General features: G+C 43.5%; 2 protein-coding genes across 4 annotated transcripts in view; one reads left to right on the top strand and one right to left on the bottom strand.

Moving 5' to 3' along the window:
• Nucleotides 1-985: 985 nt before the first annotated feature.
• Nucleotides 986-7,244, top strand: Exosc3 (exosome component 3). The gene is made up of 4 exons (XM_028859514.2): nucleotides 986-1,348; nucleotides 1,896-2,045; nucleotides 4,309-4,460; nucleotides 6,900-7,244. The coding sequence occupies exons 1-4, from the start codon at nucleotides 1,016-1,018 to the stop codon at nucleotides 7,099-7,101; spliced, it is 837 nt and encodes a 278-aa protein (XP_028715347.1). The 5' UTR covers nucleotides 986-1,015; the 3' UTR covers nucleotides 7,102-7,244.
• Nucleotides 7,245-9,190: 1,946 nt separating this feature from the next.
• Trmt10b (tRNA methyltransferase 10B) overlaps nucleotides 9,191-23,601 on the bottom strand; it is a 17,798-nt gene continuing 3,387 nt past the window's right edge. Inside the window, exons 2-10 of one of the 3 annotated variants that reach the window (XM_037202580.1) lie at nucleotides 20,855-21,122; nucleotides 20,447-20,660; nucleotides 19,721-19,841; nucleotides 16,968-17,092; nucleotides 14,996-15,148; nucleotides 12,812-12,890; nucleotides 12,161-12,228; nucleotides 9,875-9,998; nucleotides 9,191-9,339 (exon numbers count right to left, since the gene is read on the bottom strand). In XM_037202580.1, the coding sequence (XP_037058475.1) occupies nucleotides 9,233-9,339; nucleotides 9,875-9,998; nucleotides 12,161-12,228; nucleotides 12,812-12,890; nucleotides 14,996-15,148; nucleotides 16,968-17,092; nucleotides 19,721-19,841; nucleotides 20,447-20,590 (921 nt within the window). In that variant the 5' untranslated portion in view covers nucleotides 20,591-20,660; nucleotides 20,855-21,122 and the 3' untranslated portion in view covers nucleotides 9,191-9,232. Of the gene's footprint in view, nucleotides 9,340-9,874; nucleotides 9,999-12,160; nucleotides 12,229-12,811; nucleotides 12,891-14,995; nucleotides 15,149-16,967; nucleotides 17,093-19,720; nucleotides 19,842-20,446; nucleotides 20,661-20,854; nucleotides 21,123-23,601 lie in introns of those variants that run through there. The other 2 variants (XM_037202581.1, XM_037202582.1) reach the window with 2 other exon arrangements.

Below are 23,601 nucleotides of genomic sequence, written 5' to 3'. Positions count from 1 at the left end.
ACATCTTAGCCCATTCTAACACAGACCTCCCCGCTTTTTCCTTCTTAAAAACTACATCTGCAAGTTCATTTGCTGCTGTTTTTCTGCCCGAGTCAGAAAGTAGCCACTTCAACTTTTCTTCCCTGATTAATAAAGGATCTCTCTGTGAAATAGGTGTTTGAGCGTGGTTTGTGCGTAATCCATCCCCGGCGGCACCTCCCCCCGCCCCCTCAGCTCTCCTTCAATCAGTGTGCTCCAAAAGAAATAGGGGGCAAGAATTGTTCTGAGTTACTGATTTTCCTAAGCCATGTAGGGATAACTCAAGTAGGTGAAAAGGTGTGATGATGTGTTGCAAGGTGATGGCGGTGGTGGGGTCCCAGGGATTAATACACATAAAAGTGTTACATCTCTTAGGTACCACGAGCTACAGACTACAGCTACAGCACAGCAAAAGAGACAAATGGGGACGACCGTTGTTGTTCTTGCCTTCTTTAAAAATAATTCACTTTTATTTTATATGCATTGGCAATTTGCCTGCATGTGTGTCTGTGTGAGGGTTCAGATTCCCTGGACCTGGAGTTACAGACAGTTGTGAGCTGCCATGTGAATGCTGGGAATTGAACTCGGGTCCTCTGGAAGAGCAGCCAGTGCTCCTTAACCACTGAGCCATCTCTCCAGCTCCTACTGTTGCTCTTTCTCCTTTTATACTTTATATTTTACACAATTTAAATTGGTAGCAACAACCAAACAAGCTATATTTTGAAAAAAACTTTTTCCTAGTTAAAAGTTCAGCCACCTTTCTGTAGGTAGAATAGAAAGGTAAAGCCTCCAACTCCAGCTTGCGTTTAATTCCCAGCACGGCTTGATACTAAGGCCAGAAGACACGGGCTGCGAGGGCTCGGAATGGACTCCAGCCGGCGTTTCTGTTTGGGGCAGGCTAAAGTTTGGTTCAGAAAGCCCACAACCACCGGAAAGGGATAACCCTGGTGGGCGGGCTAGTGCATGCGGAAGCGGAAGTAGGACAGCGGAAGCTGCGATGTCTCCCGCTATGGCCGAAGTACCGTCGGTTGCGGCGGCATCGGTGGCCGGCTGCCGGGCGCGGGTGGCGCACCACGTGCTGAATCAGGTGGTTCTCCCCGGGGAGGAGCTGGTGCTGCCGGAGCACGAGGACGCAGACGGCCTCGGCGGCGCCGGGGAGCAGCCGTTACGTCTGAATGCGGGGGCGCGCCCGCGGCTGCGCGTAGTGTGTGGCCCGGGCTTGCGACGCTGCGGGGATCGCCTGCTGGTCACCAAGTGTGGCCGCCTGCGTCATAAGGAGCCCGGAGGCGGCGGCGGTGGCATTTACTGGGTGGACTCGCAACAGAAGCGGGTGAGCGGACGTCGGAGAGGCGGTGCCGCAGCGGAAGTAGCATCCCAGTGCTGGGAAGACTCCCTGCAAGTGGGAGGAGAGGTTAAGGCGAGCCTTGAACTGCGGTCGCCTCTTAGGTCCCTCTCTGCATCTTCTTTAGAGGAACCACATCCTGAGAAGGGCGAAAGGAGAAAAAGGCTAAAGAGTAGGAAGCTGCAGGCCTGCCCTTTGGAGTTCCAAGTGCAATGAGTCTAAACCACAGGGAGTTAAATTTCTCGTAGAATAAGTAAGAACTTTCACATAAGAAGTGTCTAATGGATGGGCTTCCTTGACTGTAAGGATTCTTGTGCCACCGGATGTGTAAAAGATGCTGAAGTATGAAACCTGACCCAGGTTAACTCCGGATTAGAGGCTACAAAGTTGTCCAGACTGGTGCCAGCCGGTTTTGAATTTCCAGCTACCCGAGGAGTATGAATTGGGAGGATTGGTTGAGACTCACCCTGAGTAACCTTGAATTTTATAGTAGTATTCGTGTCGTTTATGGTTGTTCTTTCATTCTGTTTTGTAGTATGTACCAGTGAAAGGAGACCATGTGATTGGCATAGTGATCGCTAAGTCTGGAGATATATTCAAAGTTGATGTTGGAGGGAGTGAGCCGGCTTCTTTGTCTTACCTGGCTTTTGAAGGAGCAACTAAAAGAAACAGACCAAATGTGCAGGTAATGATGGGAGCCTTTGGTTTCTACAGTAAGAAAAAATAGCCACTCCCCAGAAATTTAACTGTCCACAGAGCTACAGAACTGTCTCCAAAGCACAAGCTATCTTTCCAGTTCTCCAGGGTGGTTAAGAAGCGTTCCTTAGGTGCTGCAGCTCCAGAACCAGTGCTATCTATGTGCTTGGGTGTTCTCTCAGGTTGAAGGGTTGTCTGCTGTTCCCTTGCTATGTCCCGTCGTGTCCATATCCACCTCACAAGGAAAACGGCCCTCGTCTAAGGGACACTGGCACTGTCAGCTCTATGTTCATCTTGGCTCTAAATCCTTGGAGCTGACAGAGGAGTGATATCTCATTACTGCAGGATTTCTGGTTGGGCTTTCTGGTTAGTTTGGCTGTAACCCTCTTGGGGATGCATGAGCCAGAAATTTGATGGCATCTATGCTACTTTTCATTCAACTCTCACTTGGTTTTGTTTCATCTCTCATTTTTTACATGCTGATCCCTTTGTCTCCACATGGTCAAGCATTTGCTCCCTTTTGACAGAACTGGGCAGCAGTCTCATTAACACTCCTGCTTCCATCTGTTGACATCCTCATGGTGACATATTCCCTTTCTTTTTTTTTTTTCTTTTATGTGTGGATTTTTTTTTTTAAGATTTATTTATTTATTATGTATACAGCATGTATGACTGCAGGCCAGAAGAGGGCACCAGATCTCATTACAGATGGTTGTGAGCCACCATGTGATTGCTGGGAATTGAACTCAGGACTTCTGGAAGAGCAGACAGTGCTCTATCCTCTGAGCCATCTCTCCAGCCCCTGTGTGGATTTTTTAAAAGATTTATTTTATGTATATGAGTGCTTTTTCGACTTTATGCCAGAAGAGGACATCAGATCCCACTATAGAAGGTTGTGAGCCACCATGTGGTTGCTGGGAATTGAACTCAGGACCTCTGGAAGAGCAGCCTGTGCTCTTAACCACTGAGCCATCTCTCCAGCCCCCGTATTCCCTTTCTTAACGGGGAAAAAAAAAAAGATTGTTCAAACCATACAGACTTCACTGGTGGTGGGCCCCAGGGGTCTTCCCTCCACTAATATATGTCATGTAAGCATGCCTAAGCTTCACAGTACCACTGCACTGTTTCCTTCCCATGAGTCTTTATTAGTGATGCTTCTCGGTCTGGATTACAGTGTCTCCTCCTCAGCCTAGGAGACATCCATCCTTTAAGGTCCAGGCTAAGCATGCCTATGTAAAGTCATTCATCGTCATCGCTTTTCCTGTATCTTTACCATAGCACTGGAATTGTTCTTGAACTTGTTCATGAGTTTATTCATTCTCATTGCCCTGTGCAAGACCCCCATGCTCCTGAAAGGCCTGACGTGTGTTATGATTCCCTCTAGGTTTTGTAGTCACCCCAAACATTGGTACTTAAAAATCACTTTTAATGTATGCACGTTGAGAGTGCCTTGGCTCCATGTGTGTCTCTGCCCACTGAGTGACTGCTGCTTGTGGAGATCAGACAGGAAGGTCAGCTCCCCTGAAACTTGAGTTATGAGTGATGGTGAGTTGCTAGGAGAGTGCTAGGAACCCGACCTGGGTCCTCTGCAAGAGCAGCAAGTACTCTTAACCCATGAGCCATCTCTCTAGCTCTTAACAGTGGGTATTTTTTAATGTTTAATGAAGAAAGCAAATTCATTGTTTCCTCACTTCACCATTTTAAAGTTCAGTTTTGTAGTCTTTTAAAGCAAATCTTCCATGAAGTAGCATCTGTGAATTGCTACTGTCCCATTTTCTTTTGAATATGGACGTCTTGAGTTTTTCCTTCTCTGGTCAGATATATAATTTTTTTAAGTAGTACTGATAGAGCACTCTCCAGTGATGCCAGTTTTTTTTGCCATTGTTAGTTTTTGTTTCTGTATCTGCACTGACCGATACAGCACCCGCTAGTTACATGTGGTTATTGAGCACCTGAAAATTAGCTGATGCAGTGAGGAACTGAATTTTATGTATCTTAATTAGACATAAGGCTAAATATAAATGGAAATAAACCACATATAAGTTGGACAGTGCAGTTTTAAAGGGTGTTCTTAGACCTTGAAATGGCTCTCGGAGGATCATGGTGTGTGAACTCAACTCCAAAGTAGTATCATCGGTCCCTTAGCTTGAGAACTGTGGGTTGCTGGCATTCTTGCCCACAGTACAGAACCAGCAGCAGCACCTACAGGATATCTGGATGAAGGGAAGTGAACTTTAATTTTAATCTTATAGGTTGGAGATCTCATCTATGGCCAGTGTGTGGTTGCTAATAAAGACATGGAACCAGAAATGGTCTGTATTGACAGCTGTGGACGGGCCAATGGAATGGGTGTGATTGGACAGGACGGTCTGCTCTTCAAAGTGACTCTGGGCTTAATTAGAAAGTAAGTTATGATACTTGTTTACTGCCCTACTTTAATGAAATATTTAAAATACATTTAATTCTTTGAGAATTTCATACAGTGTATTTTGTTGCTCATTCTCACTCCCTATTCCTCCCTGTAACTTGTCCCAGATCCCTTTCTTCCCTTCCTCCCCTCCCCACCCTACCCCCTAAGTCTGAGTTTGTATGCCTCCCCCCCCCTTTTTTTTTTTCCTCTATTTTGGTTTTTTGAGACAGGGTTTCTTTGTGTAGCTCTGGCTGTCCTGGAACTCACTATGTAGACCAGGCTGGCCTTGAACTCAGAGATTGACCTACCTCTGCCCCCTGAGTGCTGGAATTAAAGATATGTGCCACCACTGCTCAAATTCTTGTTGTTATTATAGTTGTGTGTGCCCCTTTTTAAAAATGAATAAGCCATTGAATCCAATCTGTGCTGCCCATACATTCCTAAGTGTGGGAGCATCCACTGCAGTGTGGTCCACCTTCCATCAGGTGTATCCTTAGAGAAAACTGGTTCTCTTCCTCTAGAAGCCATCCGCTGCTGTCCATAGTTCCTCAGTTAAGGGTAGGAGCTCCCCTAATAATTATTATACCTGTGTTGAAAAAATAAATCTTTAGGATTTGGATTCTTCATTTACAATATCTTGGTTTTCTTCAGAGTTAGTATTTTAGGAGGCTGGAGAGAAGACTCAGTGGTTAAAAGCACTAGCTACTCTTCCCAATGATCCAGGTTCAGTTTCCAGCAACTACATGGAGGCTGACCACTACTAGTTCCAGGGGATCCAGTGCCCACTTCTGGCCTCAGCAGGCACTGAGAACATGTGGTCCACAGACATACATGGCAAAACCAGCATAAACATAAACCAAAGTATTTTAAAATGTTTTAGCATATATATTTAAACTCATGAATTTGGTTCTGCCCTCTTAATGTAAATTAATATTTACATTATTAATATTATATGCCAGGCAGTGGTGTAATGTAATTAATATTAATTTACATTAAGATGCTATTTGGCTATATGGTGTGAGTGTTGGTATAGTGCCCCGTGTGTGTGCACACTTGGGTGTTTTGCCTGCATGTGTGTATGTGTACCTAGAACATGTCTGGTGCCCCTGGAGGCCAGAAGAGGGCATCAGATCCCCTGGAGCTATAGTGACAGATGTAGTGACAGTGAGCCACCATGTGGGTGCTGGAAATTGAACCTGCTGCCTCTGGAAAAAGTCAGTGCTCTTAACCACCGAGCCATCTCTGCAGCCCTTCTAGTGCCTTTTCTGATATGTCACACTTCAAGTTTATGCTGTCCTGTTCTTTCTTCTCTCTCAGAAGGCCTCCTGCTCTTTATAACTAACATATACCATATGTGAAAACCGGTCTTTCCTTACTTCTAAGATACTTGAATAGGGATGCGGTTTGCATTTGTATAGAATTGCCAAGTGTTTGTAATATCAAATGTAGGCAGGGTGATGTGCTCATTAAGCTTGAGAGCCATGTAGAGATGGTCCCTGACACTGTCCTGGAAGATTTTACAATTCCCATGGGGCAGATTGTGTTAGGGTATTTAGACAATCACCTACCCAGTCTGTGCCATATTACAGGGCTGTACTTCTAAAGCCACTAAAGTTCAGAGCTACCTTCCTAGGTTTCTCCTTGCTATTTGTCCTTCACATGTGGAAACTAAGTTTGAGACATATAAGAAGCATGTTATTGACTGAGCAGCAACCTTGGTTTCATAGATAATACTCTGAATTTAATACCGGGGAGGAACTAAAATGGACAGGAAAGTACATTTAAAATATTCTGTTGGCACTGTAGGTTACAGTAATAAGAAGAAGCCAGGCAGTGGTGTTGCACACCTTTCATTTCAGCACTTAATCCCATCCCAGGAGACAGGTGGATCTCTGAATTTGAGGCCAGCCTGCCTGGTCTACAAAGTGAGTTCCAGGACAACTAAGGCTACACCAAGAAACACTGTCTTGAAAAACCAAAAACAAACAAAAGTAATAATAAGCTATGATCCTCAAGTCTTAGAATTAAGGTGTTCAGGAGAAGAGACTTTATACATTTATGTGTTATGTAACATTGGTGACACGATTGTAAACTCTGGTATGCCTGAAAAGTAGAAGGTTCTTGGAAGGGGCATTGAGTTGGGCACAGTGGCACATTCCTGTAGCCCCAGCTACATGGGAAGGCAGGATAGTTTTCAAACCTCCAAATCTGAGACTAGTTTAAGTGATCTAGCTAGACCTCAATTCAGATAAAAAAGGGCTGGGGAGGGTGGTACAGGACAGGGGGCAGCAGATGGCATCATGTGCTTGTTTTGGGAACGATGCTGAGAGGGCTTTGAATAACCACAGAGAACTACCCAGAAAAGGACTCTCCCTAGGAGAGCCACAACATACCCTACTGCTTTATTAAACTTGCTTTTGTTTTTCCTACAAGGCTTTTAGCTCCAGATTGTGAAATTGTGCAGGAACTGGGAAAACTCTATCCGTTGGAGATTGTGTTTGGAATGAATGGAAGAATATGGGTCAAGGCAAAAACCATTCAGCAGACTTTGATTTTGGCGAATGTCTTAGAAGCTTGTGAACACATGACAACAGATCAAAGAAAACAGATCTTTGCCAGATTGGCAGAAAGTTGACACGAACATCTCTTTAATGGCTCTTTTAGTCAAGAGTGAGTTTCTTGGGGAAATCTTTTTTTCAGATGAACCTCTTTGTATCAGATCTTCAGAAGATACATATTGTCTTTCTAGAATCCAATAAAATATTTTTATAAGAATTACTGGTCTTTACTCATACATGGATAAGAAAATTGTAACTTTTTTATATAAGAAATTTGTATGGTATAATATAGTAATATAATATAGTAATATAGTATAATATAGTAATAATGTAAATATAGTATTGTTTGAAGTTACCTCCCTTACTTCTCCTATAATACAGCTGCTATAATGAGCTGTAACTCAACATTAAAATTCTTTGTTATAGTAGTAAAACTTGTTTGCCAGAGGGAAAACCTACCTGTAATCCCATAAGCCAGTGGAACGAGTATATAACAGCTCATACACACTTATCTTGTTGAAAAGTTCCAAGTGTTTTTACGCCATTAGCTCATACCTGGTCACTGCAGAAGACACTAATCCTCATAGAGATACTGAAGCCGAGTGTAACATGGTCTAAGGCTTAACCACTGTGTACTGATGTTTTTCAAATTGAAGTGACAGGATATTGTAACTTAACATACTCTATCTACTTCAAAACCAGGATACATTTCTTCCATAACTCCTACAAAAACTCAACAATTACAAGTATTTCACCTCATAATACAAGATACTGTTATGTTTTTGGTTTTTTTTTTTCTTAACAGTATGATGAGAATTTCTGATCCTAGTCTGGCCAAATGTTATTTAGCTAACATCAGTTCCCATAATCGTAAACAGAACTACGTGCTCAGGTTTTGGATAAAGAGGAGGGGTTTGGACTTGACTCGGAGAGGAAATTCTGTGATATTTATGTTACGTTAAAGCCTCCAGAGATACAAATGTACACTGCCAAGTGATGAAAGTTCAGTGGTTCTGGGTTCACAGGTCTCTGAAAGTGAGTTATGCACCCCTGAAGCCTACGTGGCCAAGTCCTATCCAGTATGAGAACCATCCAGTATGCTGAAATCCTTAAGGGGTTTTCTGAGGCCTAGCCTATTTTTTAATAAGAACATAGAATTTATCAAGGGATAGTTCCCAAGGGATTCAATGGGAAAGGAGAAGGAAGTAGGCTGAGAGGTAACCTTTGGTTCTTTTGAGATACAGAAAACATCTGAATTTGCTAGCAGCTTACCCTTCAAGTTAACCCCAAATGGGAGAAGTAACAGCTATCTCTGAACATGAGAAGACTTCTGTCTGTAACAGATGGTAGACTAGTGTGCTTGTGTGTCTGAATGCAGCATTCTTTCCTGCTGCTTTATGCTGGATTTATCAATAATAACTTCCTTTTTGATTAGATCTGGGTACATATGTGTACAAAGCACTTGGTTTGTATGAGGTTCAGAAGGATACACAAAACTTTATATATAGACTAGAAGAGAGGAACCCTCCATGACCATAATCAGAACGAGAGGAAGAGAGAGCCACAGGAAAGAACCATGTGCTCTAAAGGCTTAAAGTAGGCCAGGCCAGGTTAGGCTAAGACAGTAAAGCTTATATGCAGCATCTGCCTGAGCTGGTGAAAAACCGGCACATTCACAGGTGAGAGGAAAGTAATTTATGAAGTTCTGTGAGAATTTGACAAACAGCTCCAAAAGTAGACTTTCACAAGTAGATAAATGTACAAAATATGGATTAGATCCAAAATGCCATGTACTTTTTTTTTTTTTTTTTTTTTTTTTTTTTCGAGACAGGGTTTCTCTTGCAGCTTTGTGCTTTCTGGAGCTCATTTGTAGCCAGGCTGCCTCGAACTCACAGAGATCCGCCTGGCTCTGCCTCCCGAGTGCTGGGATTAAAGGCGTGCGCCACCAACGCCCGGCCAAAATGCCATGTACTTTGACAATTCCTTAATACATAAACTTTTTTTTTTAAACAATATTCTGTTTTATCAGGGTATTTCCAGAGAGCCAGGCATTATAGGTGACACAAAGCCTAAAATGTCCTTGCCATTAAAGGCGTTCAAAGATCAACAGTAGCATGTAAGGGCAAGTGCCACTGCCACCCTTGGCCCTGTCCTTTGTCAAGACACCTTTGGTCCTTTAGCACTACAGCTGGAATCTTGGACTGCCCATCATTCCATTGCATTCCGAAGAATGTAGCCTTTTCCCGGAGAAACTCCTTTCTTCAATGCTTCAGGCCAGCTGTGAGTCTCAAAGTAAGTGGACAGGATATCAAACACTGTGGAGGTAAACAAGGTGGTGACCATTGAGGAGAAAAGACTAGTGAAGGACTAACTCGGAAGAGGGTGTCCTCCGATTATGTGGTGGTAGGTCATGGGAAGAGAAGAAAGGACATGGCCCTGCCTACAAGGACTCAACTACACTGAGGAGAGGCCTGTGACTAGGAACACTGCCACAGAGGACTGCGGCACCATGGCCACACAGACAAGGGCCTGACGGGCCGCAGTGGGGGAAAGGCAGCTGAGACGCTCCTGAACTGAAGCCTGTAGAGCGAAGATGCCGGCCAATCAAAGCAGACGGCAGGGCCGGCACTCTAGACAAATGGGTACTGTCACCCAGGAACAAAGGAAATGAGAAATGCCTGCCAGCAAGTACATGAAGGAGCGTCTAGATATATGGGTCACAGGAGACTGGATCACGGGGGCAGTGCACTCAAAGCAGGTCTGAGAAAAGAGAAAACAGTGCCGCCCACGAGAAAGGACTAGTAAACGGCCAGGAAGGAAGCCTGTTGGGCTGGGCCCCGTGAGCAGTACCTTGGTTGATGGCCAGCACTTCTGAATGGTAGTTTTTCTCATTCTGACGCCTGACCATGTACTCCTGGATCGGCAAGCGGGCTGTCTTCACAGAGCAGTCTCGAGCTTTTTGAAATGTCACCTTCTGTAAATCAAATGTTCTTCTTATAAAAGTACATGTGAAGATACTCATTGTAATAGGCACTGCCAATTTTGAGAATTTCTACACACTGCTACTTTTAGCCGGCAGAAAGAGAACAATGTATTCAAACTGCGCATCTGAACAGCACTCTCTTCTTTACACCTCCGAGTGGTCATCTGCCTGTCTCAGGAGACCGTGACAAGGAGGACGGACAGTAAGCAGTGACCCTGCCTCTGCAGTAAAGCTCTTTCTCACTCCCAACTATTTATTTTAAAATATCTCAAGTCTAGGAAATCTAAAAGAATCACTGAATTCATTCCTTTCTTGTTAATGAATGAATGAGATTCCTGTCATCTACACTCACCAGCTAATGTTATCAAATCTGTCTGGGAAGTCCTGGAGAACAGTGGACTTCCCCTTTGACAGCACCTTGTTTTCATTTCTGAAAATCCTGTAAGATTACTAACATACAACCAGTTCTAAAGTCTCCCCAGTGTCTCTTCAAAAGCTTTCCCATAATCTCTAATCCAGTCAAGGCGTCCATAGTACACTTGACAGGTTTTGTTTCTAAGAAGGGCTCAAGTGATTCTCCTGCCACAGACTCCCAGGTAGATGGGGCCACAGACATGTCACTGTATTTAATGATGCTTTGTTTTCTTACATTCCTTTAAAATAGCCCCTGTTTGTTTCAGTATCTATTACAGTGGCTTTTTGGAAAGTTCCATCATCTTGCAGAATGTCCCATCCTAGATCTTGTTTCCTCATGACTGAATTTTAATTTTTCAAATTTTGAGCAAGAATATTAGACAGGGAAGAGTATTACACCAGGAGACATAGGATGTCACTCCTAGTGATACTCAGTCTCATCAGATTTGGACTGATGATAACCAGTGGCTTCACTGTAATGGTACATTTTGCCTTGGTACCCTGCCAGGGCACCCTCTGAGATAGCTGGTACCGGCCTCACTTAACCTGCTGCCTGAATCAGCGACTACACTAGGAACACCAAACAATGACTTTCTAATTCCTACATGCAGGCTTCTTCTGTACGAGACCCCTGCCCGTTTTCAATCATTATTACGACACTATGGAACATTTAGGGGTTTTGTTTTGTTTTGTTTGAGACAGGGTTTCTCTATGTAGCCCTGGCTGTCCTGGATCTCACGCTGTAGACCAGGCTGGCCTCGAACTCACAGAGATCCGCCTGCCTCTGCCTCCCAAGTGCTGGGATTAGAGGTGTGCGTGTGTCACCATGCCCGGCAGAACACTTAGTTTTAAAACTAATGTACTTCATATTGGTGTGTCTTACACAAAATACTTCTACATACATGATAAACACATGTAAAATAGACAACAAATACACCTAAGAAAAGTGAACCATGGAGCCTTGAGGGCTGAGGGAAGGACACTTATTTCTCTCTATGTTCCTTTTTGCAAATGTAAACTATTATATCATTATTCAACTTAAAAACTACGCAGTGTATGTGAAGTAGTGAATATAAGCAAAAAAACAATAATATTTTAATAACAGAAACAAAAATTAAAACTCCAGTAACAGCTTAATTATTCTAATAGGGGCTGGAGAGATGGCTCAGCGGTTAGCGCACTTGTTGTTCTTATGGAGGACCTGGGTTGGATTCCCAGTACCTACAGGCAGCTAACAATGATCTATAACTCTTGTTCCAGGGGATCTGATGCCCTCTTCTGACCAGGCATGCACATGGGGCACAGACATACATGTGAGCAAAACATTCATATATATAAAATGAAAAACTAAAGAAGCCTGGACAGTCCTACTGATTTGAGGACTGTGGGAATAAGACTCACATCAGCAAGAAAGTTAGTCTAGAAGAAGCCGACTAATCTCACAGAGAAGAAAGTGAAGAAAAAAATGCTGAGTCAAGATCAGAATCATCCTGGCAGAAGAGGCAGGAAGCAGCAAATGGCTGTCTAAATCATCCAGTGTGTCTACTCTGACTTCTGATTCTGCTCCTGTCTGCTAAACCTGCTGACACAGCCGGCTGATGAGAAGAGGGACCTTCAGGTGGGAGAGGCACCTTAGGAACAACAAGCTCTTCTTGTTCCCACGCAACTGCTAGGCCTTCTGGGTAAGATAATGACGGGACAAATGCCTCTCCTACAAATGGGCTAAGATGTACGCTTACCTTCTGAATGCTTTCATCTACAAGTCCACCAATGATGTAAACCGTGTTTTGATCAATGTCTTCAAGGGCTAGTGGAAAAATGAAGGCCACTGAGATTAAATTTATTAATTTATTAATACAACTAATACAACACAATGAAAAGCTAATCCTCGGAAGACAAAGCAGGCCGCCTGCAGGAGATCTGAAAAATGCATGTGATGTGCTGAAAGCAACACCATGTTAGAGAGGAAACAAAACCAAACTACAGAGAAATGTGAGATAATATGGCAGCACCATGACCACCTAATACTAGTCAGTGTGAAAATTATGTGAAACGGAGGATATTCTGTGTGTGTGTGTGTGTGTGTGTGTGTGTGTGTGTGTCGTAGTTTATATACATTTATAAACCATATCTATATAAAACAGTGACATAAACCCTGGCCCCAAGCTGGTCAGGAAGCTGGACTGCCAGGCAGCATTCAGAGTCCAAATGAAGACGGAACTAGTCTCTGCAGCATTGGCTACCTGCCCCCAAGAGAGGTCAGTTCATCCCCCAACTTCTCCTCCCCCAACACTCTCTTGCATGGAGTAACAACAAATGTGCCACAGGAAATAATGAACCAAAGTGGAGGAACAAAGTAGGACACGAACCCACAAGGAAAAGGCACTCACCCTGTTCTGAGTCGGGAGTCAGGTACACAAGGGTCTCCAGAGGAAATAAACTAAAGCAGTCTTCTTCTGTTACATCTAGCTGGAAATGCAGAGGTTAGCACACCAGTGGGATGGCATCCAAACAGCTCAGCGCACAACTCCCACCGGTTACCTGACACCTAGTGTCTGTCCGGCCCAGCTCTGCTGTCCTGGGAGCTGCAGGTCTGAGGGCTCATGCAAAGTGCTTGGTTAAACAAACAAACAGCACAGACATTAAACCACAGAAATGAGACAGAGAGTGGCCGGGGCTCCCAGAGGGACACGGGGCACACACCAGCACTCAGGTGAGGCAGGCTGTACCACACTAGGGATGGCTCTGGTGGAAGGAACACTAGAGCCCAGTTTCTGGAAAGAGGTGAGACTGACGCATGGGAAATCACCTCAGACGCAGGAACACAGGACACAAGCGCTGTGGGATGTCCTTCTGCATGCTGTGAATATGTGTCTCTCTCACTGGTTGATAATAAAGCTGTTTTGGCCTATAGCCAGGCAGAATAAGGCTGGGCAGGAAAGCCAAACAGAGATACAGGGAGATGAAGAAGGGCGGAGTCAGAGAGATGCCAGCCAGCCACCCAAGGAAGAAGATGCCAGAGAACGGGTAGGCCATGGACCACGTGGCAATAAATAGATTATTAGAAATGTGTTAATTTAAATGTAAGAGCTAGCTAGTAACAAGCTCAAGCTATCGGCCAAACATTTATAGTTACTATAAGCCTTGGAGTGATTACTTGGAAGCAGCTGTGGAGTGGGCCAGGACAGAAAAGCCTCTGATTACACAAGAGAGACCGGTGAAGCAGTAAAGGAGGCAGTAGCCGTGTAGTGCCACATGGCACATCTCACACCCATGGCCTCCGTGACTTCCCCAGGGAAGGCTGCAATAACAGTCCCAGCTACACAGCAGCACAGAGGGGCATCTTTAGAGCCAATCCTTGAGACGGATTCGGATTCTCACTTGCATATCTGCTGCTACCTTTATGAGAACCTCAGCAAGGGATGGAAAGTCCTGTAGTTCTTCCCAAGACATCATAAAGCTACACTGCTTCCAAAAATGGCATTTCTCTTCCTCTAACAGCCATGTTTCCTACCTCTCCATGACTGGAGGATATGGGTTAGCATGAACTAGATAGGTTATAAAACACAGCCCTAGATACTGGGAATATCAGCTTGCCAATACGGAGCAAGAATGAGAAAAAATGTAATACAACTAGTGCAGGATTCTGAAACTTTTTAGAGTACAACAGTGAAAATATCATTTATATACAGACATTGCACTTGTCCTCAGCACCATGGGGATTGGTTCTAAGATGGTCCCATAGACACCAAAATCTAAGCATGCTCAAGTTTCTTATATAAAAAGCCAGTGTTTACATGAAGTTACATGCTCCTGAAGACTTTACATCATCTCAGACTGTCTTAATGCCCAGGACACATAGTTCTTTTTTTTTTTTTTTTTTTTTTTTTTTTTTTCAAGACAGGTTTCTCTGTATAGCTTTGCGCCTTTTCCTGGAACTCACTTGGTAGCCCAAGCTGCCTCGAACTCACAAAGATCCGCCTGGCTTAAATAGTTCTTATGCTGTACTTTTAGTTTTCCCTTGGAAACTTTGGAGATGGCGTTTCACAATGGCCTAGGACTCAGTAGGTGGTTCAGGCCAGTCTCAAACTTGACAGTCTCCTGCCTCAGCCTCTAAAGTGCTGGGATTACAAGCATGAGCCACCACACCTGGTTATATTGTATTACAGAGGGAATAAATGGCAAGAAAAAAGTATCTGTGTGTTCACTACAGATGCAATTTTTTTTCCAAATATTTTTTAAGATTCTGGTTAAGCTGGGGTGAGACAGCTGGGGGGTGTGTGTGTAAAAAGACAACAGCCACCAAGCCTGCCTTGAGTCCTGTCCCAGGACCCACATGGTGGGAAGGGAGAACCAACTCTCATTGTCCTCTGACCTCTACATTCATGCCATGGCTTACACATATACACACACTAAATGCAAGATTAAATAAACACAGTAAAAATGCCGTTAAATGTGGGGATGTGGAAGTCACAGGTAGAGCAAGCTGCCCATTCAAGAACGAAGAAGCAAAACCTTCCCATTAGGACAGGAGCACTTTTAGATAATTCAGTAACATGTCAAAGGATTCTTACCAAGTATGCAGAAAATCCATCATTCATCCTCAAACACTCTTCATAGAGGGGACTGTCAGTTGAGAATCCAGTGAGGCAGATCCAAAAGGGCCTGCTGGCTTTTTTGTTTGAACCATACAACCTTCGAATCTGTCCCGCCAGCCTGCTCAATTCCTGTAGAGCGATGAGGACAGCTGAGCAGAGAGCACAAGGACAGCTCTGCCAGCCTCCCGGCTGGAGTCCCACAGCACTAACTCCTGAGCGCTCTCCCACAAGACTCATCAGCGAGCCTGGCCCTCTGCCCAGGACCAGCACACGGAGACGTGTCATACTCCACGATGTCACACATACAGAACAAGGTTAAGGTAACGACACTAGTCCGGAAACACTCGTGAGTGCAAAAACTGAGAGTTCCTCCTGCTGACTCTGCTGCCGGGTATTTAATGATATTTGGAAAGATTTCTTCTGCTTTTATCTAAAGTTTTTTTTATTATGTGATGTTCAATATAAAATTATTAAAAAAGGTTAGAGTAGCAACACTTTCATGGTACATTTGGTAAAGTTTTTTATTATGTGATGTTCAATATTTAAATTATTAAAAAGGATTAGAGTAGCAACACTTTCAGGGTACATTTGGTAAAGTTTTTTATTATGTGATGTTCAATAACTAAATTATTAAAAAGGGTTAGAGTAGCAATACTTTCATGGTACATTTGGTAAAGTTTTTTATTATGTGATGTTCAATATTTAAATTATTAAAAAGGGTTAGAGTAGCAACACTTTCATGGTACATTTGGAACCATCACCCTAACTTTAAGAGATGCCAAAGTGTTGGAAGTTTTAATTTCCCTCCCTAATCCTAGAAAGTTGTTTCATAATTTAGCTTGATTTGTGCGATACTGAATAAAAGGCATACAAGCTTTGGGTTTGATTTAATCTGCTCTCCCAGTTAATATAAAGGGAGATTGCCTTGTTCACTTTTTGAATGCTTGTTTATGGCTGCTGCCTCTGCCTCCACAGTGCTGGGATTAAAGGCCTGCACCGCCACATCCTGCCTCCTTGTTCACTTTTCAGAAGGCTACAGTTAGAACTAAGAGAAGGTTCCACTGAGAACCTTAGAGATGCAGTCCTAGTTTCTCTGAGAAACACGTAACATTAGTACACATAACGGTGATGTCTGAAATAAGATTCACTATGGTGTAAGGCCCAGGATCATGTGCTGGTTTGACTTCCGGCACAACTGAGATGACCTCAAAAGCCAAATTCAAGCTCACCTGCCGCTCTGCCTTTCCAGATGAAACAAGTGCCCGAGCTAAAAAGCCTTCTTCATCAAGTGAACGAGGCACAGTTCCTGTTTACCGCTATTTGGCCCCGGCAGCCCATGAGATCGTCCGAACAAACCAACCATATTGTCCTGTGGGACCCAGGGGACAGCTCATCCTTGGCACTACAAAGCCAGCCCATTGCTTTCTCTTCCCAAGCATAACCCTGTGTGGCTTTGTGTGGCTTGTCACATCCTCTTCCCTAGGCTGTGAGCCCAGAAGACTAATAGATTGCTGTCAATCTCATCTGTCCAGAATCATGTGCATGTGCTCAGCCATCTCCAGAACCCCACAGGTAAGCCACTCCCTTGCTAAAGGAAATACTGAGAAATAACTAAATGTCAACACTCCAAGAAGACTGCCCACCAGGAACCCTCCCCACAACATGCTGCCAGGCTAGTATTTCTCTTCCAAGCAGAAGGACAGAGATTTAGTGTCTGGAGAACTGAACCGGCAAGGGTCCATCTGGACTGAAAACATCAAGTCTCCAAAGAGCAGAGAAACTGCAAAATAAACACACACCCCTTCCCAGCAGCCAGTGTGGGACTCGCGGCCTAGAGTCGAAAGCCAGACACTTCTAGGTTAGAAGAGAGCCACAGAAGCTGGCGACGGTCACCCACTTCACAAAGGCTGCTCCCTTCCATGCCTCCCTCAGGCTCTGAGTATTCTACCTTCTTTGACATCTGGTGGGTCATGCTCAAGTCAACACACAGTCTTGGTCCTGAGTGTTTGGCTTCCAAAAGTCTCTCTTTGGTTAAGGCTTTCAAAAAGCGTTTGCTGTGCTGGGGGCAGGTGCCTGCGACAGAAATACCAGAGAGGATTAAGAGTGGGATAGTACAGGTGCTACGATCAACAATTAATAAATGGGACCTCATCAAACCAGAAGCTTCTGCATGACAAAGGACAGCGTCATTCAGATACTGCAGCAGCTACAGAATGGGAAAAGATTATTACCAATTACACATCTAATACAGAGCTAATATCCAAAGTATATAAAGAATTCAAAAAACCATGTATCAAGAAGCCAAATAACCCAATTAAAAAATGGGATACAGATCTAAACAGAATTCTCAAAAGAGGAAACTCAAATGAGAAACAAAGAAATGTTCAACAACCTTAGCCATCAGAGAGATGCAAATCAAAACTACTTGGAGATTTCACCTTACACCATCAGAATGGCTAACATAAATAAATAAAACAAGCGACAGCTCATGCAGGCGAGGGTGTGGCTTAAAGGGACACTCCTCCACTGCTGGTGGAGTATAAACGTGTGCGGTCACTATGGAAATCAGTGTGGTGGTTCCTCAGGAGTATGAAAATCAATATACACCAAGACCCAGCTATACCACTTGAGCATACACCCAAAGGATGCTTTATGCTTCCACAGAGACACTTGCTTAACCATGTTCATTGCTGCTCTATTCATAATAGCCGGAGAAAACAACCTAGACATCCCTCAACAGACGAACGGATAAAAAAATTGTGGAACATTTACCCAATGGAGTATTACTTAGTAGTTAAAAAAATTGATATCATGAAAGTTGCAGGTAAATGATGGAACTAGAAAAAAAATCATCCTGGGTAAAGTATTCGAGACCCAGAAAGAAAAATATGTTCTATTGCTTATGTGTGGATGTTAGCTGTTAAGTCAATGACAACCAAGCTCTAATCCATAGAGCCACAGAGGTTGGGTATAGAGTAAGGGACTAGAGGGAGACAGGTCTCCCTAGGAAAGGGAAATAGAATAGATAGCTATGGAGGGACTGGAACAGGGGGATCAAATGGGGAGAGGAAGGAGAGAGGGGCACGAAAGGGGGAATAATGGAGAGAGCCAAAATGAAGGGCCACTTGAGGGGTAGTATGGAACCTAACACAGTAGACACTTTCCTAAAATATATCCATATATGAAGGTGATCTAATAATGGGGAGACAGAGTCCCAACTGGTCATCTCTTGTTACCAAATGATTCTTCCAGTACTGGGATTAGGTTACATCTAACTGAGTGGTTGGCCAAAGGCCCCATGGGCATCCCCAAACAACCTAGGCTGTTGTAGATTATTTGTACACTGTATGAAGATGTGTTGCTGTGATTGGTATAATAAAAAGCTGGACAGCCAATAGCTAGGCACAGGCAGGACTTGTGTCCAGAGAGAAAACTCTGGAAAGAAGAAAGCAGAGTCACCAACAAGACAGAGAGAAAACAGGAGGTGTAAGATGGAAGAGAGGTAACACGAAGTGACAGAATGTAGATTAATATAAATGGGCTCGTTTAAGTTATAAGAGCTAGTTGAGACAAGCCTAAGCTAAAGGCCAAGCTTTCATAATTAATAATGAGTCTGTGGTTCATTATTTGTGGGCTGGTGGGCCAAAGATAGTGCGATAAGAAAGCTTGCTATACCAGGATGTTGCCAAAACTATAGGTTGCTCTCCACAAAGTGACAGCAAGTCCCCATTGCTGAAGACAACACCTCCACAGCTCAGTGAACATGGAGAAGTGAGCTGGTGCCTATATGGAGCCTTCACCCTACATTCCAGCATCTCTAGTATAGGAAGGCACTCTGTACGCTCCCAAAAGAGAAATGTAAACACCGAGCCAGTCACAAACCCTTTGATCTACAATGCTGTCCTGACTGCAAAATATACTAGGGCAATAGTGGCACAAAGCTTGTGGGAGTAACCAATCAATACCTGACTTCAGGCCCATTCCATGAGATTGAACCTATATCAACACTGCTTGGGTGGCCAAGAACCAGAGACTAGATAGCGCAGGGACCTAGGGTAAAACCAAATACTATTCGCCTAAAACAAACAAACAAACAAACAAAAAAACACAACCAAAAAACAAAAACAAAACCCAAAAACAAAAACAAAAAATACATAGCAATAAAATGATTCCTAATGATATTTTGCTATACTCATAGATCAGTGTCTTGCTCAGCCATCATCAGAGAAGCTTCTTCCTGCAGCAGATGGGAACAAATATAGAGACCTGCAGCCAGACATAATGCAGAGTAAGAGATGTTGCAATAATTAGCCCTAAGTAGGATATCTCTGATTAAATCTCTCCCCTAAAGACTGGGGGTCTCAGGGGAAGAGGAGGCAGGAAGAGGAAAGAGCCAGAGGGAATGGAGGACACTAAGAAAACAAGGCCCTGTAGCTCAGCATGATCATAGCTCATATGAAATCACAGAGGCTGAGGCAGCATGCACAGGGCCTGTACGGACTTGTACCAGTTCCTCTGAGTACATATCTTCCAGTTTAGTGTTTTTATGGGATTCCTGAGTAGGTCTCTGACTCTTGTGCCTTCTCTTGGGCTCCTTTCCTTCTGTTTGTCTTGTCCAACTCCAGTGCGATAGTTTTTGTTTTATATTATTATCTCTTATAATATAACAGTTATGCTATAAATTATAAATTATGCACTCACAGTTATCGTTACCTGCGTGTTCTGCACGTTTGACTTTTCTTCTTTCTTTTTCCTGCTTCCTTTTGCTCTTCTTTGAAGAGACTATCCTTTCCCAGTGTCTCTGTTTTCTCTGCACATTTTTCTTCCATTATCCAGAAAACAAAATCGTTTGAGACTCCATAAGAATCAGAAAGGAAAATGGACATCAGAGTCACTTTTCTGCATTTACATATAGTTAGAGAGGAAAAAGGATGTCTGTCTTAAAAACAGTCCTACTGGCTTGTGTTTAATTTATCACTATGATTCCTTCGCTATTTTATTTTCACTGATGAATATTCACTGTACACAGTGCGAATTATTATTATTGTATGCATTGCTTGGTATCTGACTCAGGGCCATGCAAGGCAACAGTTCTCACTGAATAATCCCTCTACCTAGGTTATAATTAGAGAGAACATCACCCCCACTGCACCATCACAATAGTGACTTTTCCAGGTTATAGAAAATCCACTTGGGACAGAATCTAAAGAATGGAGTTTGGAGACCCTGACCCTTTTAGAGGCATATCAACGTTTCCTTTAAATTTTTATGTAAGACTCAAATGAAAATGATACCTTAATCAAACTAGCAGGGAATGAATTTAACACTTAGAACACATACAATTCATTCTCAACTCCTTTCACGTCCTGACTGACCCTTAGAACGGAGGTCTCTGGGACATTCATCACGCAAGCTCACAGCACATACCGAGCACCATGTCCCACTGTTTGCAGGGCGGGCCTCTTCCTCTTGGTGCTCGTACCCCACATCCATCTGCAGAAGCTGGAAGCTCTCAGAGAGTCCATCTTCACCTCCGTCCTCTGGGAAACCTTCTTGTCCCGGCCACACCATGACTCTGTTCTCTGAGCACTCTTTTGCAACTTACAGTCCATGAGCTCTCGTCACTTACACAGCCAACTCCCTACATCCAAAAGACAAATGGGGTTACTGTGTTAGCAATGAGCAGGTGTACAATACTGACCCAGACTGAACTAAGAAAACTATGTTGCAGAGTGTTCCAGAGAGAGAATTCAGCAAAGAGTGTTCAGCAATAAAGAAGCCAAATACACTTCTTGGAGGACAAAGACTGGATACTTCCAAGTGATCAATACCTACCCAGAGAGAGCCAAGTTTTCCTTGTGTTCTTTGGAATGCACTGTGTCATTATGAGTCAGTTTTCAAATCAGTCCTTTAGCAAATGCTTCTTAAGCATCTACCACATACATACAAGGTCCTGAGCTAGTAAAAAAGTACGGTAGATTCCTGGGGTTGGTGACAAGGTCAGAAGGACGTGCCAAGCTTCACGTCCACCCTACATCTGAGCAGCATTACAGCAGAAAGCAGTCACCACTGAGAACGCGTCATGTCCCTTCGAGGGCTGAGGCTGAAAAAATATGGAGAAGCACCGTAACTGTGGTGTTCAAACTCCCGAAACAGAGAGGCTGGTGATGCTTGTGCAAGCTGGCTTCAAACTCATGGTGATCCACCTGTTTTCACCTGCGTGCTGGGACTAGACATGTTCACCACCATGCCCTGCTAGTTCAGGGCTTCTTAAACTTTGTCTACTTGTAACTCTCTTTCACCTGAGAACACATTTAAACTAGCTTAATTCTTTATTATTATATGTATGTCCATGACATGTGTGCATCTGGTAGTGGGGTATCCACAGACAGAGTGTATCTGTTGTTTTTTTTGTTTTTTTTTTTTCAAGACAGGGTTTCTCTGTGTAGCTTTGTGCCTTTCCTGGAACTCACTTGGTAGCCCAGGCTGGCCTCGAACTCACAGAGATCCGCCTGGCTCTGCCTCCCAAGTGCTGGGATTAAAGGCGTGCGCCACCACCGCCCGTCCCCAGAGTGTATCTGAAGAACAAAGGAAAACTGAGTGGAGTCAGTTCTCTCCTCCCTTTACATGGAATCTGAGGACCAAAATCAGGTTATCAGGCTTGTGCAGCAAGGGCCTTGGCCTCCTGTGATGTCTGGCTGGCTTTCACCCAAGGAATTTTTATGCAAGTCTAGGTATATAGTATATACAAACATATAATATATGTGTATGTATATGTGTGTGTGTGTATATATGTATGTATATAAATCAAACAACTGATAATCACAAGAAATTCATTTTAAAACAGTTCTTTGGTGTACAAATATTTTTACCATTTACTAAAGATGAGAGCAAATTTTCATCCAAATGAGACAGAGGTGCTTATTTATTTTCATATAAAGAATTCAATCTTGGCTGAATATCTGATACTGTAGGATAGAATGCTTCAGTATTTTTTAAAATTGATTGATATTTTGATTCTGTAATTGTCAAAGCTGAGAATGCCACTTCACATAAACATGTGGTACAAAGTGGCAGAAGTATATATTTCAGGAATTGTTGGAAATTCTGTCCTAATCACAACCCAAAATTCAATTAATAGTTTTATAGTAAATATTTTATTTTTATTTTAAAAAATATGTGTATATCTGAGCGTGGGTTTCTGCACGTGTGTACCGTGCATGCAGAGCCGGAAGGGGGCAATGGGTTTCCTGGAAGTGGAGTTACAGATGGTTGTGAGCTACTGCTCAATGTGGCTGCTGAGAACCGAACCTCAGTCGGCTGCAACAGCAGTACACACTCTTCATTGCTGGGCCGCCTCTCTAGCCACATAGTCAATGATGTTGTTGTTGTTGTTTTGTTTATTTGAGACAGGGTTTCTCTGTGTAGCCCTGGCTATCCTACAAATCACTGTGTAGACCAGGCTGGCTTTGAACTCAGATCCACCAGCCTCTGCCTCTGCCTCTGTCTCCGGTGCTGGGATTAAAGATGTGTGCCACCACTGCCTGGCATTAATAATGTTTTAATGAAATTAATCAGCAACCCCAAAAGCGGTTTCTTTTTTATTTACAAATTGTATTTTATTCATTATTATTATTACAGCATGTGTGCTGGTACATGTGTGCCGTGTACATGTAACAGAAGACAGCTACTGGGGGTCAGCCCTCAGTTTATTAGAGTCTCTGTGCTAACCCATCTCACTGGTCCCAAACGCTAGTCTAACACAATCCAACCTAAAGATACCCTATTTGGGGCACCAGAGGGATGGCTCAGCAGGTAAGAGCACTGGCTGCTCTTCCAGAGGACCCTGGTTCCATTCCCAGCACCCACATGGTGGCTCACACCCATGTATCACTCCAGTTCCAGGGAATCCAAACCCTCTTCTGGCTCTGAAGACACCAGGCACACACACAGTATACAGACATACACGCAGGCAAAACACTCATACACATTAAAAATATGATAGTTAAAAATGTATTTAAAAAATACATTTTAGTACTCACATGCTAAAGAACGATAGCAGGAGAACAATGAGTCTGTTTCCCATAATTTAACCACATGTTCTGTAAGAACAGAGACTGTATGTACAGCAAAGACCCTGCAGTTCAGAACACAAGCCTCCTATGTGAGCCACATTAGTGGGCACTGTAGGGTGGGATGGGATGATCAGAGCAAAGGGAGCATGTTGTATGTTCACAGTCAACCCAGCAGCATCACCTGGATTCATTATGCTTTTGATTTAGAATTAATTTTTGGTCACTGTATGTTCAGAAACCTTTTACTGTTGCCAAATTGTTCATAACACACACACACCCATGAGTGACACAGTACCACATGAGGTTGTGACCCAAAGTTTAAGAATCTAGATTTGGGCGGTTAGTCAGGTGCCATAACCAAGAGGAGTGTGACCGCTGCCCACAGCTGGTCCTGGGTGGAGCCCTGCTTTCCGACTATTTTTGAAAGCTTCATCCTGACAATGTAAGTGTATGCAATGTGATTCCCATACATGGTAAAATGTCTGTTTGCAGTGAAAAGTCACGACC

The sequence above is a fragment of the Peromyscus leucopus genome, chromosome 2 (assembly GCF_004664715.2).
Source record: "Peromyscus leucopus breed LL Stock chromosome 2, UCI_PerLeu_2.1, whole genome shotgun sequence".
NCBI lineage: Eukaryota > Metazoa > Chordata > Mammalia > Rodentia > Cricetidae > Peromyscus > Peromyscus leucopus.
Note: the sequence above shows the minus strand (reverse complement) of the source record. Positions and strands in the feature narration are given on the sequence as shown.

What these genes read in the sequence shown, in the direction of transcription:
- Exosc3 (XM_028859514.2), top strand. Translation starts at nt 1,016, where the DNA reads ATGTCTCCCGCTATGGCCGAAGTACCGTCGGTTGCGGCGGCATCGGTG. An exon ending in GAAACAGACCAAATGTGCAG is followed by an intron (nt 2,046 to 4,308) that starts GTAATGATGGGA and finishes TTAATCTTATAG; the next exon opens with GTTGGAGATCTCATCTATGG. An exon ending in ACTCTGGGCTTAATTAGAAA is followed by an intron (nt 4,461 to 6,899) that starts GTAAGTTATGAT and finishes TTTTCCTACAAG; the next exon opens with GCTTTTAGCTCCAGATTGTG.